Raw genomic sequence first — 13,704 nt, 5'->3', positions numbered from 1 at the left:
TGAGAAGAGATCGAAGAAGAAATTTTCATAGTCACAATTACATTTCCAGCATAGCTTCACTTTTTGATATATTTATTGTTGCTGCTAGTCTTTCTGTTTTGTGAAAATATTTGATGTCATCTAAAGATAAAGAATATTGAAAAAGTACAGACTTTGACTTTGGAATAAGTTCTCATTATGTGTCTAGGGTGGTAAACACAGTCAGTGGTAAGCCATTTGGGGCTAAATATGGTGTTATTTACTTGAGACAATAGAAAAGAGAAAGTGATAAAGAGTTGGACTTACTAAAGAGGGACGTGATTGGAACGCCTTTCATGAAAAGTGTACTGCCTCACCATAAAACAGTTTTATTATACGACTCTTTGATTTTCAGCTAAATCCGGATGGCTTTCAGTTCCAAAATCATCTTTTTTCTGCACTTTAGGCCAGGGTAATTGTGTCCTTTTCAGTCAGAATCAGTTCCTTTAGGGTAGATTGCAGATGATCCCTTTTAACCCTTTGAAATAGTGCCCGTAGTGAATGATGTTACAAATAGGCTCTGGACCAAGAAGTTCAGCAATGAATATCCTGTTAAGTATTCAGCTTGTCATTCACAATTAACTCTCTCCCCTTCATTCTAAACTGTTTTATTTCCCCTGAGAGTTGTTATTGAAATTGGATGAATAAATAGAAGTTTCAGGCTGGCTTCCCAAACCTTTCAATAGACTTCCAGGAAAGAAAATCTATCACTCCTACAAAAGCAAAAAAGAACTGTCCAGTGATCATGCCTGAATGAAGGATGCTGAGCTGTACTGAAATTGCATTTGATCTGTTTCTCTGTTGATTTTGTAAACCTTTTCAAGGGTTTCCATAGTAACAAGTGAATTATCCCCTCTCCCTTCAACATTTTGCAAGCATGTTGCAGGGATAAAGCTAAAGGTTAGGGTGAAAAAGAACTACAGGATCTTTGCTACTACCAGGATGTATCTGAAGAAGTCATGAATAGTCTCTTAAGAAATCAAGTATATTTTTCCCACCCCAGGCACATGAAAAAGTTGGGGCAGAATTTACTTACATCTCTGATGTCTGCGTTTGCTCCTGTACATGGTCATTCTGAAAAAATCCGACTTTCTAAGAAGTAATTGGTTTGACCACGGAGACAAAGAGACGGGTTGTGCTCCTGCTTTGCAGTAAGACTGTTGCTCACTGACAGAAGGTAACCAGCAATCACACAGTGAAAGCCAGGGTAATACCATTCTCCTAAAATTACAGGGGAGATGCTACAGCCTGTAACTACTCTATCTAATGCAAATCTTCTAGGGAAAATTCTATTTCTGTCACCTCCCCTCAACCAGTATCAGTTAAGTTCTCTATTAAAATATGCACTATGGAAGTGCCGTGCTTGAAGCAATGTTGAATTAAGAATGGACTCATATATTTAGCAAGAATAGTAAAACAGATCATCTAAATGTGAAATACAATAAACCTTGTTTGGCATTTACAGAAATTAAAAACTACCCACTAAGCTCATACATCATTTAGCTACTTTAGGATATTGAGATTTGTATTTTATTTTGAAACTGTTAAAGTCTGTCCTTCTCTGAGCCTCCAGTGCACTCTGGATGTTCAATTATTAAAGCAATTATCACTTTTAGTTTAGTCTATTTCTCCAAACAGGCTGTGGCTCTCAGGCAAGGCAGGAATTACATGTCTTCACATTTATATTCACAAGACCTAGTGTAGAAGGCAAATACAATATCGTGTCAGGCTCCGTGAACGCCTACTACATGCTAGGCACTTCCTTATCTTGTAGGAAGCGTTTCTGGAAGTTTCCCCCAACTCCACACCCCGCTAATACGTGGCTTCATTTTATTTCTCAGTCCTCTACTTTCACAGTATTTGGGCATATCCTTATGTTAACATGTTTCACATGTCACAGTGGAGAGGGTAGCAGCTTTCCCTTCACGTATCTTGAACTTTCCACAACGTCTGGTACCAGCAGAAGTTCAAAAGGCTACCTCTCTCTAACATTCCAAAAAAGAATGGCTTTAAACCCTTCCCAATGTGTCAATTAGGGTCTCTGAAATGCAATTTTAATTTAAAAACAGAGGACTTATACAACAGAGAAGGATGTGCATGCATTAATAATAAGACTTCTTGATTATGTATTTTCACCTTCTCTTAGTAGAATAGTGGGCTCTCCACCTGTCATAGTTCTTTTTACTATGAAGAAGCTCAGACTAGACTACCTATTGGTAGTTGGGAATATTTCCATAAACAGAGGGCTTATACAACAGTGAAGGATGTGCATGCATTAATAATAAGACTTGATTATGTATTAAGTTTCACCTTCTCTTAGTAGAATAGTGGGCTTTCCATCTGTCATAGTTCTTTTTACTATGAAGAAGCTCAGACTAGACTACCTATTGGTAGTTGGGAATATTTCCATGACTATTTTTTTTTCCCCCATAGGGCAAGTGTGCTTGCTGGAAAGAAACGGGAAGAGAGAGAGAAAGGGAAAGCGAGAAATCACAGGAAGAGAGAGAGAAAGGGAAAGCAAGAAATCACTCCCCGCCTCCGGGGGAATGGCCTCATGAAATCCTTTCTCCTTCATTCCTCTCTAGGGATTTTGGGTATGTGTGCACACACATGTGACTGACATCTGACATGGTTTTCAAGCCACCTGGTCGAAGACTGGTGCAATTAGCTGTGTGAGATCCAGCACCACAACCACCAGCCACCTGTTGGCCCCTCCATAACCCTCCTTAATAGAAGGAATATTCCAGTATAAAGAATATTTTTAACATAAATAATAGTACACTTTATTTATATGTTTTCCAGAGGGCACATGTGTTGGCCAGAGAAGGACAGAGAGGGAAAGGAAGAAAGCACAGCCTAACAGGATGCAGTCATGTCTCAATCCCTTCTCCATTTTTCCACACTGTTGGGGTTTGGGGCATACATGAACACACACCTAACATGTTTTACAACCCACCGAGGCTGGGATTTGAACCATTGTGTCAACTGTGTTTGATGTGGTTCCCTTAACCACTAGGCTATGGGGCTATTCCTTATTACATTTCTGAATCATAGATATCAAGAATAATATTCAGTAAGTTTTCAGGAATTTTCTGTCTAGCACCCTTGACTTCTGACAGCTACATTGTTTAGTGAAACTTTTTGTTATAGGCTATGATGGTTATTTTTTACTCTAGAATATGTCAGCATGTCTATTACTCCACACAAACTAGAAGGATATTTTGTGTGTTTCTCTTATAGTGATCTTGACATACTTGAATAAATATAATAGAAAAGTGTGTTCTGACCTACATAAAATGTACCTAACATCCCCAAAACCCTTTATCTGCTTAAGTTTTCTCTGTAACACTGAAGATATAGCATATTTATTTGTTTATGTTTCTACTGTCTATCTTTGTTTGTGTTTCTACTGTCAATCTCTGCTTCTTGAAATGTAAACTTCCTGAGAATAGAATGCTATTTTCCTCAGAGGTTAAAAAAAAAGAAAAAAAAAATGTCCAGAGGTCAGATCAGTGCCTGACAAAAAATAGATCTTCAAAAAATATTTGTAAATAAATGAATTTTAAAAAATATTTAAATTATAAGGTAGATATAATCACAAATTCCTCTTTTACAAATTCAGGTGTTAGCCAAATTCATGTTAATTGACTAAGAGACAGAGAGAGGGGAAGTGAGAAATCACTCCACAGGAGTAATGGCCATGCTACAATCCCTTCTCCTTCATTCTCTTCCTGGGATTTTGGGTATGCATGCACACGTGTCCAGCATGATTTTCAAGACACCAGGTCTGGGACTAGAATTACAGGCAGCCATGTGAGAATCCAGCATCTTAACCACCATGCCCTCTGCAGGTCCCCATCATCTTTCTTTTTTGGTAGAAAGAAACAGAAATAAAAGTACCTAGCTTTTTAGTAGTAATAGACTAATGAAAAAAAGAAGGAATGAACAAAAGGGGGAATGGGAGAGAAAAAGAGAGTATATGCTAGAGTGAGCTTGTGTGCAAGAAAGAGAGAGAGAGGGGGACTGGCAGTTAGCGTAATGGCTATGTCACTGGACTCCCATGGTGTTTGAATTCCGGACCCCGTGGCTTAAACTCACGCCGGGCACATGAGCGTGCATGCCCAAGATCCCGAGAGGAGAATGGAGGAGAAGGGATTGCGGCATGGCCATCCCCCCGGGGATTGATTTCTCGCTTTCTGTCTCTCTGTCTCTCTGTCTCTCTGTCTTTCTGGCAAAAAAAAAAAAAAAAATAAGAAAGAAAGAAAGAGAGAGAGAGAGACACTATGTGTCCAGTCCATGCTGAATGTATCTCAGGCCACATAATCTTCACAAGGTTACTTACTACTGCTATCCCAGTTTGGGAAATGTGGAAACTTGTCAAATAGGGACTAGTCCAGGACAAGTATAGAGGATGGTCTGGGACAAGGAATTATTTACACAGTTGTGCTGAGAGCATTTTATCAGGAACTAGGCCACTATGAATTTAATGTTAAATTAAGTGGCACTGCACTGGGTAGCTTTTTGGGGAGACTTACATAAAAGGGGCTCTACACAGTCACTAATAGCATACGGAAATCAAAGAAATCCGTTCTCCAGAACCCGGCACAGGGAACGAATGTGAACTGTTCAGTAAGAGACAGCATGGAGAGAGTGCTTATGACGTGCTAGGTTCCCTTCTCCTATTTTTTTTCTTTAGTTGACAGGTGTGTGCACCTGCTAGAGAGAGACAGAGAGAGAGGAAGAGGAAGAAAACACCCTCTTCCAGGAGGGCATGGTCACACCACAATTCCTTTTCCTTTGCTTCTCCATGCTGTCGAGATTTGGGGAACACGCACACTCAGCGTGTTTTTGAAGTCATGTGCTGTCCTTCTTCTAAGTTTTAAATTCACGAACTCATGGAAAGTCTGAGAACCATCCTATGACATATGTATGTATGTATGATTATTGCCCTAATTTTTGTTATTGTTCTCATCATCATTATCCTCATTTTATATTTCAGTGAAGTGAAGCTGAGAGATGAACTGTTTGGGCTGAAGTCCCAAACAGAAAATAAGACATAGAACCTTGTTTCAAATCTGGTTGATCTTTCCTCACAGCCAGTGAAATATCACATGCCATGTGAAGACGAAGAGAAACTCTTAGCAGGTGAGGAGGCAACAAGAGGTGGGATCCCAAAAGGGACAAATCTCCATCAAACTAGACGTGCCAGGCTACCTCCTAGAGGAGCGAATGCAGCTAACTGCAGGGCTAGCTTGCCGGCAGGCTCAGGCGAGTTTAGAACCAGCTTGGTTGAGACAAAAGGTCTGCTAAGCTCTGCAGCGGTGATGACTTTCCAATTTTATACATATCCCCTTAGCCACGTCTTCCCATTACTGAGGCTTCATTCTTTCCTCCATATAAAACACTTTTTAAAAGAGGACCAGATAGCAGTGAATGGTAAAACATGATGTTCTGCAAAGCAATCCCATGTTTGAAGATTCCTGATTAAGTCCAGAGCCCTCCCTGAATATGCCAGGCACATGCTTGCCCATGACCTGGGGCTGGCTGGGGCTAAGGGTAGATTATGGCATCAGGATTCTGTTGGGATATTGTTTCTGTGTGTGTGTGTGTGTGTGTGTGTGTGTGTGTGTGTGTGTGTGTTTCCCGCTCACTGAAAAAAAAATGCAAAAAGAACCCTAAACAAATACTTAAAATTTTTGAAAATATTTTTGCTATAGGGCTGGAGCGAGAGAAAGAAATCATCCTTAACCCTGCCCACCACCACCAGAGAGGATGACCACATAGCAATCCTTTCTCCTTCATTCTCCTCTTAGGATTTTGGGCACACACACACATGTGCCCAGCTTGTTTTTCAAGTCACTAGGTCCAGGACTCAAATCACAAAGTGAGCTGTGTGGGATCCAGCTGCCTTAACCACCATGCAACTAGTCCCTAAACAAACATTTTTAGATTACGGAGTATTACGTTATTAGCTCAACTAAGTTCTGACATCCTTAACTGATTTTAAAATTAAAGCATATGTTGATTTTCATAAAACTTCTAAGAATTTTAGCAAGACATAGTACATAGAGGGCATAGACATTTTTAACTTAAACTGTGATTCCCACATTTCAGAGACTTGCTAGAATAATTAAATATTAAAAATGAAAGGAGTAGCAAAGTTACAGTGGCCAAATGTCTTATTTTCAGATGTCGGATACAGAAGAGATAGTTCGTACAAGGTTGCTGGAGGGCTAACTGAAGAGCACCGAGGTGTCCGACCTCATGCAGTGTGTACTGTGCACTTAACAGCAGGGACTTAAACCGAGGATTCCCTGGAGTCAGCCCAAAGCTTTTCACTTTGAATACACTAGCTCCAAAATTATTTTCTTAAATGATATGAGTGATATCTAAACTCTCCTTTGGTCAGCTTTTTCCTCAGGTATGGACAGTGAGCAACCCACAATTAACCTTTCTCTTACGTCATCCTTATCACTGAACACCGCGGGGTCCGGGAAGAATCTTCTTCCCTTTCCTTTGTTAGCAGGACAGCTGTGCCTGCAGAAACTCCGCCTCGCCGCCTCTCTCCTCTCAGGCCTGACTGTTTACTTCTTTATTAAAACATCTTGCTAGTATAATTCCTACAAATTCTTGACATCAATCCTTTCCGCGGGTGCTTTCAGGGATAACAGCCAAACAGTTTTCAGCCTCTGTGCAATCACGGATCCATCTTTTCAACAATTACTAAGTACTGTGTGGGGGACTGGCCCAAGGCCTGGCAACTAAGGAAGCTGTATCCCACGTGGTTGACAAAGCAGTTCAAGTCCCGAGCCTGGTGGGTTGAGAAACATTGGAACTGTGTATGTGTGTTTGTGTGCCTAAAATCCTGAAAAAAGGGAGAAATACAGGTGGAATTACATCATGACCACTCCCCTTGGAAGGTGCTTTTTCACTCCCAGGGATTGCAGCATGACCGCTCCCCTTGGAAGGTGCTTTTTCACTCCCAGCTCCTTTCTGTTAAGTGCATGTGTCCTCTGGTAAAATTTAAAAAGTTAGTCTTTCTAAATATGCACACACACACATACAACTACACATGCATATGTTACATATGTCAATGAGATACACATGTATATTACATGTAGTTACTCATCTAAATATATGTATATCCTATGTACATATAAATATATTGTTACGTGTATAACTATATATATTCACACACAAACACACACATACACACACACCTTCTGCGTATGTCCATATTAAGTTACTTGCTGCCTTGCCAAATACTTCTGGAACTGGACCCACCTCTATTAGTAAATAATCTGAAAATACTTAACTAAGAGATATTCAATGACTCTCACATTAAAACATCTTGTCATTTCATCAAGCGCCTAATTTTAACTTATTTACTATATTTATCATTGCTATTTTTAAAAAAGAAAATGTACAGCTGCCTAAAGATTTAGCTCAAATTTTCATTTGTGATGTGATATAGATTCAAAATAGGGGAAAACAAAAATGTCAAGAATGATGCTTCTTTATACTTGAAAGTGAAATGAGCAAACAAATCAATTCTGTACTCTTCAGTTTTTGTTTATTAATTTTTTTATGTATCTGAAAAAGACTTTCCTTGTTTTGTTTTTAAACTATAGTTGGACTTTATGAATAAAACTTTATTCATATATTTATTTCTTCGGACTTTCTCCAGTGCCTTATGATTTAATATCAAAAAAGCTTTTGAAATCATTAGGTTTTTGAAATATTTAATACTAACAAGTATTAAACATGGCCAAAATGTTTCTCCTTCGTAATTCACATTACAATTGATTTTATTTTCCACTGAATTTCTTAGTTGTAATTGCTTTTGAGCATCCTCATTTTCATTGCTTTCTTCTTCATATGGTTTCCATTCAGTCTTATCTGAGTTCCATCTTTCATTTTGTATTTAGGTTAAATTTGATTATCCTGACTGACTTTTATCTTCTTAGTTGTCTTACTTCATCATTTGTATTTGGATAAATTTGCAGTGGTCGTAAGGATAATGAAATTGTATCTTCTTTTTAATATACTTTGGATAGGCTCGCATATTTAATGGTTATATAAGAGTTGAAAAATCAGTAAAGCATACATAATTAAGTTAATCTTGATTTTCATAGAGAGTACAGTTAAAAGCATGAAGTAACTATTTATACCTATGTAAATAGTTTACTTCTCTTCAACATATTTATAACAAATGTTGGCTGTGTTACACACTAAAGATGCAAAATAATCCTAGATCTAAAAATGCACAAACTTGGACCAACTGGTAGCATGGTGGTTAAGGCAGTGGTTAAGATTGGTAGGGAGATAAGGGGAGATAAGCCACCTACATGGTTTGAGTCAAGGACCCAGTGACTTGAAAAACATGCTGGGCACATGTGCTTGCATGTCCAAAATCCTGAAAGGAAGGAGTAATAAAGGAAAAGGGATTATGGCATGACAATCCCCTGTGGAAGGTGCTTTCTGACTTCCTCTCTTTCTCTCTCTAGTAAGTGCACACATCCTCTGGCAAATTAAAAAGAAAAAAAAGGAAGCATGAGTATCTTTAGGGTGATACCTATATAAAATATATAAAAGGAACTATCATTACCTGTAACAAATTACCTCATGGACTTATGAACACATATGCATTAATATGGCTTATTGGAAGAGTGCACTTCTGTGGTCTGAATGTTTGTGTCCTTCCATATTTGTGTTGAAACCTAATCCCCACTGTAATAATAGTATCTGGAGATGGGGAGGGGTGTGTGTTTGGGACGTGATTATGTCATGAGGGCAGAACCCTTGAAAATCGGGTTCATGCATTTATTTAAAAAAGACCCTGGGGACCAGTAGTTAGCGCAACGGCTATGTCACTAGACTCCCACGTAGTTGACCGTGGTTTGAGTCCCAGACCCAGTGGCTTGAACTCACGCTGGGTGTGTGTGCGTGTGTGCCCAAGATCCCGAGAGGAGACTGGAGGAGAAGGGATTGTGGCATGGCCATCCGCCATGAGGGGTGATTTCTCGCTTTCTGTCTCTCTGTCTCTCTCTGCCTGTCTGGCAAACACATGCACCCTATAGCAAAAACGTTTCCAAAAAAAAAAAAAAAAAGACCCTGGAGAGGCTGGAGAAGTTCCTTTCTTCTTCTACCATGTGAGGACATGTCAAGATGTTGCCATCTCTGAACCAGAAAGCAGGCCCTCAGCAGACAATAAATCTGCCAGTATCTTGACCTTAAATGTCTCAGCTTTTACAACTCTGAGAAATAAATTGCTATTGTTTATAAGCCACCAGTCTATGGTGTTTTGTTATGAAAGCTCCAAAGGTCTAGACAGGTATGATGTGGGAGAATTCCTCTACCAAGTTCCCCATAGATATTTAATTTGTATAGGATACTTACATGGTGGAGTCATGCCTAAGGCAGCTAATCCCACATAGCTGACTGTGCAGTTAGAGACCTGTATCTGGAGGCTTGAAAAATATCCCAGGTGCTTGTGCATGCATGCACAAAATCCTAATAGAGGGACAAGTGAAGGAGAAGGTATTGTGCTATTGTGGTAGGCAGTTAGTTAGTCATGAGTGGGCAGCCCTAAGAGAAAAACTAAAGGCTTACCTAGCCCCGGACACCAGGAGGGTGAGGCAATTTGCCATCTTCCTTCCTTGTTGCCTGAGGGAAGCACACAGGGATGATTCCTAGATTTTTCTCTTATCAAAAAGACCCATGCAAGCATTTTGGTCAACACCCTAATCCCCAAGTAAGCATTTTGGTCAATGCCCTCATTCCCACTAGGTCAACACCCTAATTCCCACTAGGGTGATTAACTAATTAGACAGTCTAATTAATCAACCTGGCTCACGGATGGGCATGCGCAGTTAGGTAATCAAATTCGTCATTCTTTACCTGTGAGAAAAGTGCGCCAAGTGCAGGAGAAAAATGCATGGATTTGAATTCAAATGGAGGACATAGGTAATATGACAGACCTCCCACCAATAAATATTCATGATAACCTCTAGTAATAAAAATAATGACTAGCCAGTACCAAACGCAGTTGCCACCTGGCAATCTGCCTGCCCAAGAGCCTTTTGGGTGTACTTCTTTTCTTCCTATTAATCTTCTTTTTTACCTGCTTCATTCATGGTTGCTGTTTCATTTTGCACCTAGGGACGGATCTCTAATTTTAGTGATCTGGACCCAAAAAACCAAGGACTTCACAATGCAGCGCTCGACACTCACCCATCCATTGACACTATGACCATTTACATAGGGACGCTCTCTCACTTTCTCTCTCTCTCTCTGTATCTCTCTCTTTGGTGAAAGCACTGCCCTCTAGCTAATAAAAACAAAACAAAACAAAAACAAACAAACAACAAAAACCCCTTCCTTTCTTAGTAGCTCGCAGCTCTTATCAGACATGGCATCTCTACTGTGTTCTGAGATGAAGGATAGTATTGAGTTTGCAGGGGATGAAGGGCATAAATTAAAATGGCTTTGAAGTCCTATTAGGTTCTGTGATTCTAAAAACCATATGTAGAATTATTTTATTGTAACAGGATTTCAAAAATAAGATACTATAGGGAACCAACAGTTAGCGTAATGGCTATGTCGCTGGACTCCCACATAGTCAACCGCGGTTCGTGTCCCGGACCTGGTGGCTTAAAACTCACGCCAGGCGTGTGTGCGTGCATGCCCAAGATCTCAAGAGGAGAATGGAGGAGAAGGGATTGCGGCGTGGCCATTCCCCCCTGGGGGGTGATTTCTCGCTTTCTGTCTCTATGTCTCTCTCTGTCTGTCTGGCGAGCACACGCGCCCTACAGTGAAAATCTCTCCAAAAAAAAAAATAGAAAAATAAAATAAAATAAAATAAGATACTATATACTCTACCTACTTATATCTATCTGTCTATCTTCTATCCAGTGATGTAAAAAGTCAGAGTTGTGAGCTCTAGAGCTACCTCGTGTCCCGTGTTCCTGAGTATGAGTCATACTCCAGTGGCCCGAGTGTAGCTGGAGAAGATTCTGAACCAATTAAGGAGTTCCAGAACATGATGGTGACCAGCAAGTGGCACCTGAAGCAAAGGCAGGCAAAATGCAGCAAACCTCTGTGCAAACCTAAAGTGCTATTGCACAATTTGCTGATATGAGAGTTCTACCTTTCTCCCCACCCCTTTTTTTCTTTCTCTCTACAGAAGGCGGGTGCCCTTTCAGACAGAGATACGGAGAGAAAGAGGGAGAGCATAAGAAAGCACCTCTCCCCACCATGGAAAATGATTGCCACAACCCCTTCTCTATTTCTCTTCTCTCTCCTTTCAGGATTTTGGGTATGCATGCACATTGACCCAGCTTGTTTTCCAAGCCACTGGGTCTGGGACTTAAATCACAGTCAGGTATGTGGGATTCAGCCACCTTAATCACCATGCTACAGGCTGGCTCGCCTTTCCCTTTTCCTGCCTGGTTCTTTCTCTGTCAATTTCTTTCCTTAAACTTGCTCTGATTCTCTTCTTTCTAGACCATGAACTAACAAGCCTGTGGTTCATGTTCTATTCTATTTGCTCCCTCTGCAGTATTTTATCTATATGAAATTCTATCGTATTGTCTATGTAAGGGGACTTCAAAACATTTGTGAATAAATGAAGTCAAAGTACAAATTTATTTTGGTGTAAAACATTGAAATTCAGTTTATTTTATTATTTTTTTTGAGAGGTTTTTTCACTATAGGGCGCATGCGCTCGCCAGACAGACAAGAGAGAGACATAGAGACAGAAAGCAAGAAATCACCCCCCAGGGGGGATGGTCACGCTGCAATCCCTTCTCCTCCATTCTCCTCTCGGGATCTTGGGCACGCACGCACACGCGCCCGGCGTGAGTTTTAAGCCACCGGGTCCGGGACGTGAACCGCGGTCGACTACGTGGGAATCCAGCGACATAGCCATTATGCTAACTGCTGGTTCTGAAATTCAGTTTTTTCATAATATGCATTTTCATAGACTTTTCAAAGATCCCTTGGACATGTAAACAGGGCATGAATAGGTGGTAAGTCATGTTAGATTCTTATTGGTATAAGCCAGGTAATAAATACATGATGCTAAAAATGGCTGGATTATAGGATTTAGTACGTAACTGTTCAAAGTCTTGCATTTTCTGCTTTAAGGAATATACCTTATTATGGTTAGTGTTGTATATTATAATTTTATATCATCAGGGTCCACTAATGCTAGCTTCCTTACATGGATAATGAATTAAATGCTTTTTATTTTAATTACAAAGAGTTCAGTGATTAACTACAGAAGCTGAATGTAATAATGAAAAAGAACAATTTTTAAGTGCTTGTATGTCAGCAATTTTGTTTATGTGACTTTTATGTATTTTTTAATAGGTTTTGCCATAGGGTATGTGTGTTCTCTAGAGAGAGAGAGAAAGGAGAGATATTGAGAAATCATCCCCCAGGGGGGATAGCCACATCACAATCCCTTCTCTTCTTGGGATTTTGAGCATGTATTCACAGGTACTCACATGATCTTCAAGCTCCCAAGTCTGGGACTCGAACTCTATTTGGCCATGTGGGAGTCCTGTGTCTTCACCCACATTCCACCCACTGGCCTCACATGGGACTTTTATCTAACAGCCAAATGAAGTAGGTGTCATCTCATTTTACAGATAAGGGAACTGAGGTTTGAGTAAGTCCACAAAGCTGGCAAGAAGCAGGGCCACAGTGTATACTTAGTGAACTGCAAAAGCCATCCCCAAGCCATAAAACCACTATCTCAAGTACTGAAAAAAATAAATGGCAATTAAACAAAATTCGGAAAATAGCAAAGTACAGAACACACTAAGATTTTATTTCAGTTTGAATTGTAGGAGGTTATTTTGGCAACTACACTTGCCTTTAAAGTGTGGAACAATGGGAAAATAAATTTGACATATAGAAAGAAGTTCAATGTTATGATATTCCCCTATTCTAGGACTCCACGTAAAGAATTCTAATCTCCTCAATTCTCTTCTTGGGATCTCGGGCATGCACGCACACGTTTCCGGCGTGAGTTTAAGTCACTGGGTTCAGGATTTGAACCACGGTCGACTATATGGGACTTCAGAGACATAGCCATTACGTTAACTGCTGTTCCTGACTTTCACATTTTCTGATCCACACCAAAAATCAGCAAGTCCCCAAAATATATCAGTGGAACTTGTTATTTAGATAATTAATGTGAAAACTTCCCCATATTCATATAAACTAGAGAGAACGGCAGTTCTTTTCTGAGAATGAGCAAGAAGAAAGAATATTCCACATAGGCTGAACAGTTCATGGTGCTCTGTGGGGAATGCATACCATAGACTAGAACCCTTTCCTGTACTTCCTCATAGTGTAGGAAGAGAGCTCGCAATACCTACTTTTGAAAATACTGGGCTTGATGTCATGATCAATTGTTCATGGTTTTAAAATATAATGCTGGGACCAGCAGTTAGCATAATGGCTATGTCGCTGGACTCCCACATAGTCGAAAACGGTTCGCGTCCCAGACCAGGTGGCTTGAAACTCACGCTGGGTACGTGTGCGTGCATGCCCAAGATCTCGAGAGGAAAATGGAGGAGAAGGTATTGCGGCGTGGTCATCCCCCTGGGTGGTGATTTCTCACTTTCTGTCTCTCTCTGTCTGGAGAGCACACGTACCCTATAGCAAAAACATATA

The 13,704-nt window shown here is 40.1% G+C and overlaps 1 protein-coding gene across 7 annotated transcripts in view; it reads right to left on the bottom strand.

Moving 5' to 3' along the window:
* Nucleotides 1–13,704, bottom strand: part of RALYL (RALY RNA binding protein like) — an 824,312-nt gene that overhangs the window by 250,450 nt on the left and 560,158 nt on the right. Inside the window, exon 1 of one of the 7 annotated variants that reach the window (XM_006153849.2) lies at nucleotides 1,055–1,186. The exons of the other annotated variants lie outside the window; for them this stretch is intronic. Within the exon in view, the coding sequence (XP_006153911.1) occupies nucleotides 1,055–1,091 (37 nt within the window). The 5' untranslated portion in view covers nucleotides 1,092–1,186. Of the gene's footprint in view, nucleotides 1–1,054; nucleotides 1,187–13,704 lie in introns of those variants that run through there. 7 annotated transcript variants of the gene reach the window in all.

This window comes from Tupaia chinensis, unplaced genomic scaffold (assembly GCF_000334495.1).
Source record: "Tupaia chinensis unplaced genomic scaffold, TupChi_1.0 Scaffold000388_1, whole genome shotgun sequence".
In the NCBI taxonomy this organism is placed as follows: Eukaryota; Metazoa; Chordata; class Mammalia; order Scandentia; family Tupaiidae; genus Tupaia; species Tupaia belangeri.
The sequence above is the reverse complement of the archived record's forward strand: the minus strand, read 5'-3'. Positions and strand labels throughout refer to the sequence as shown.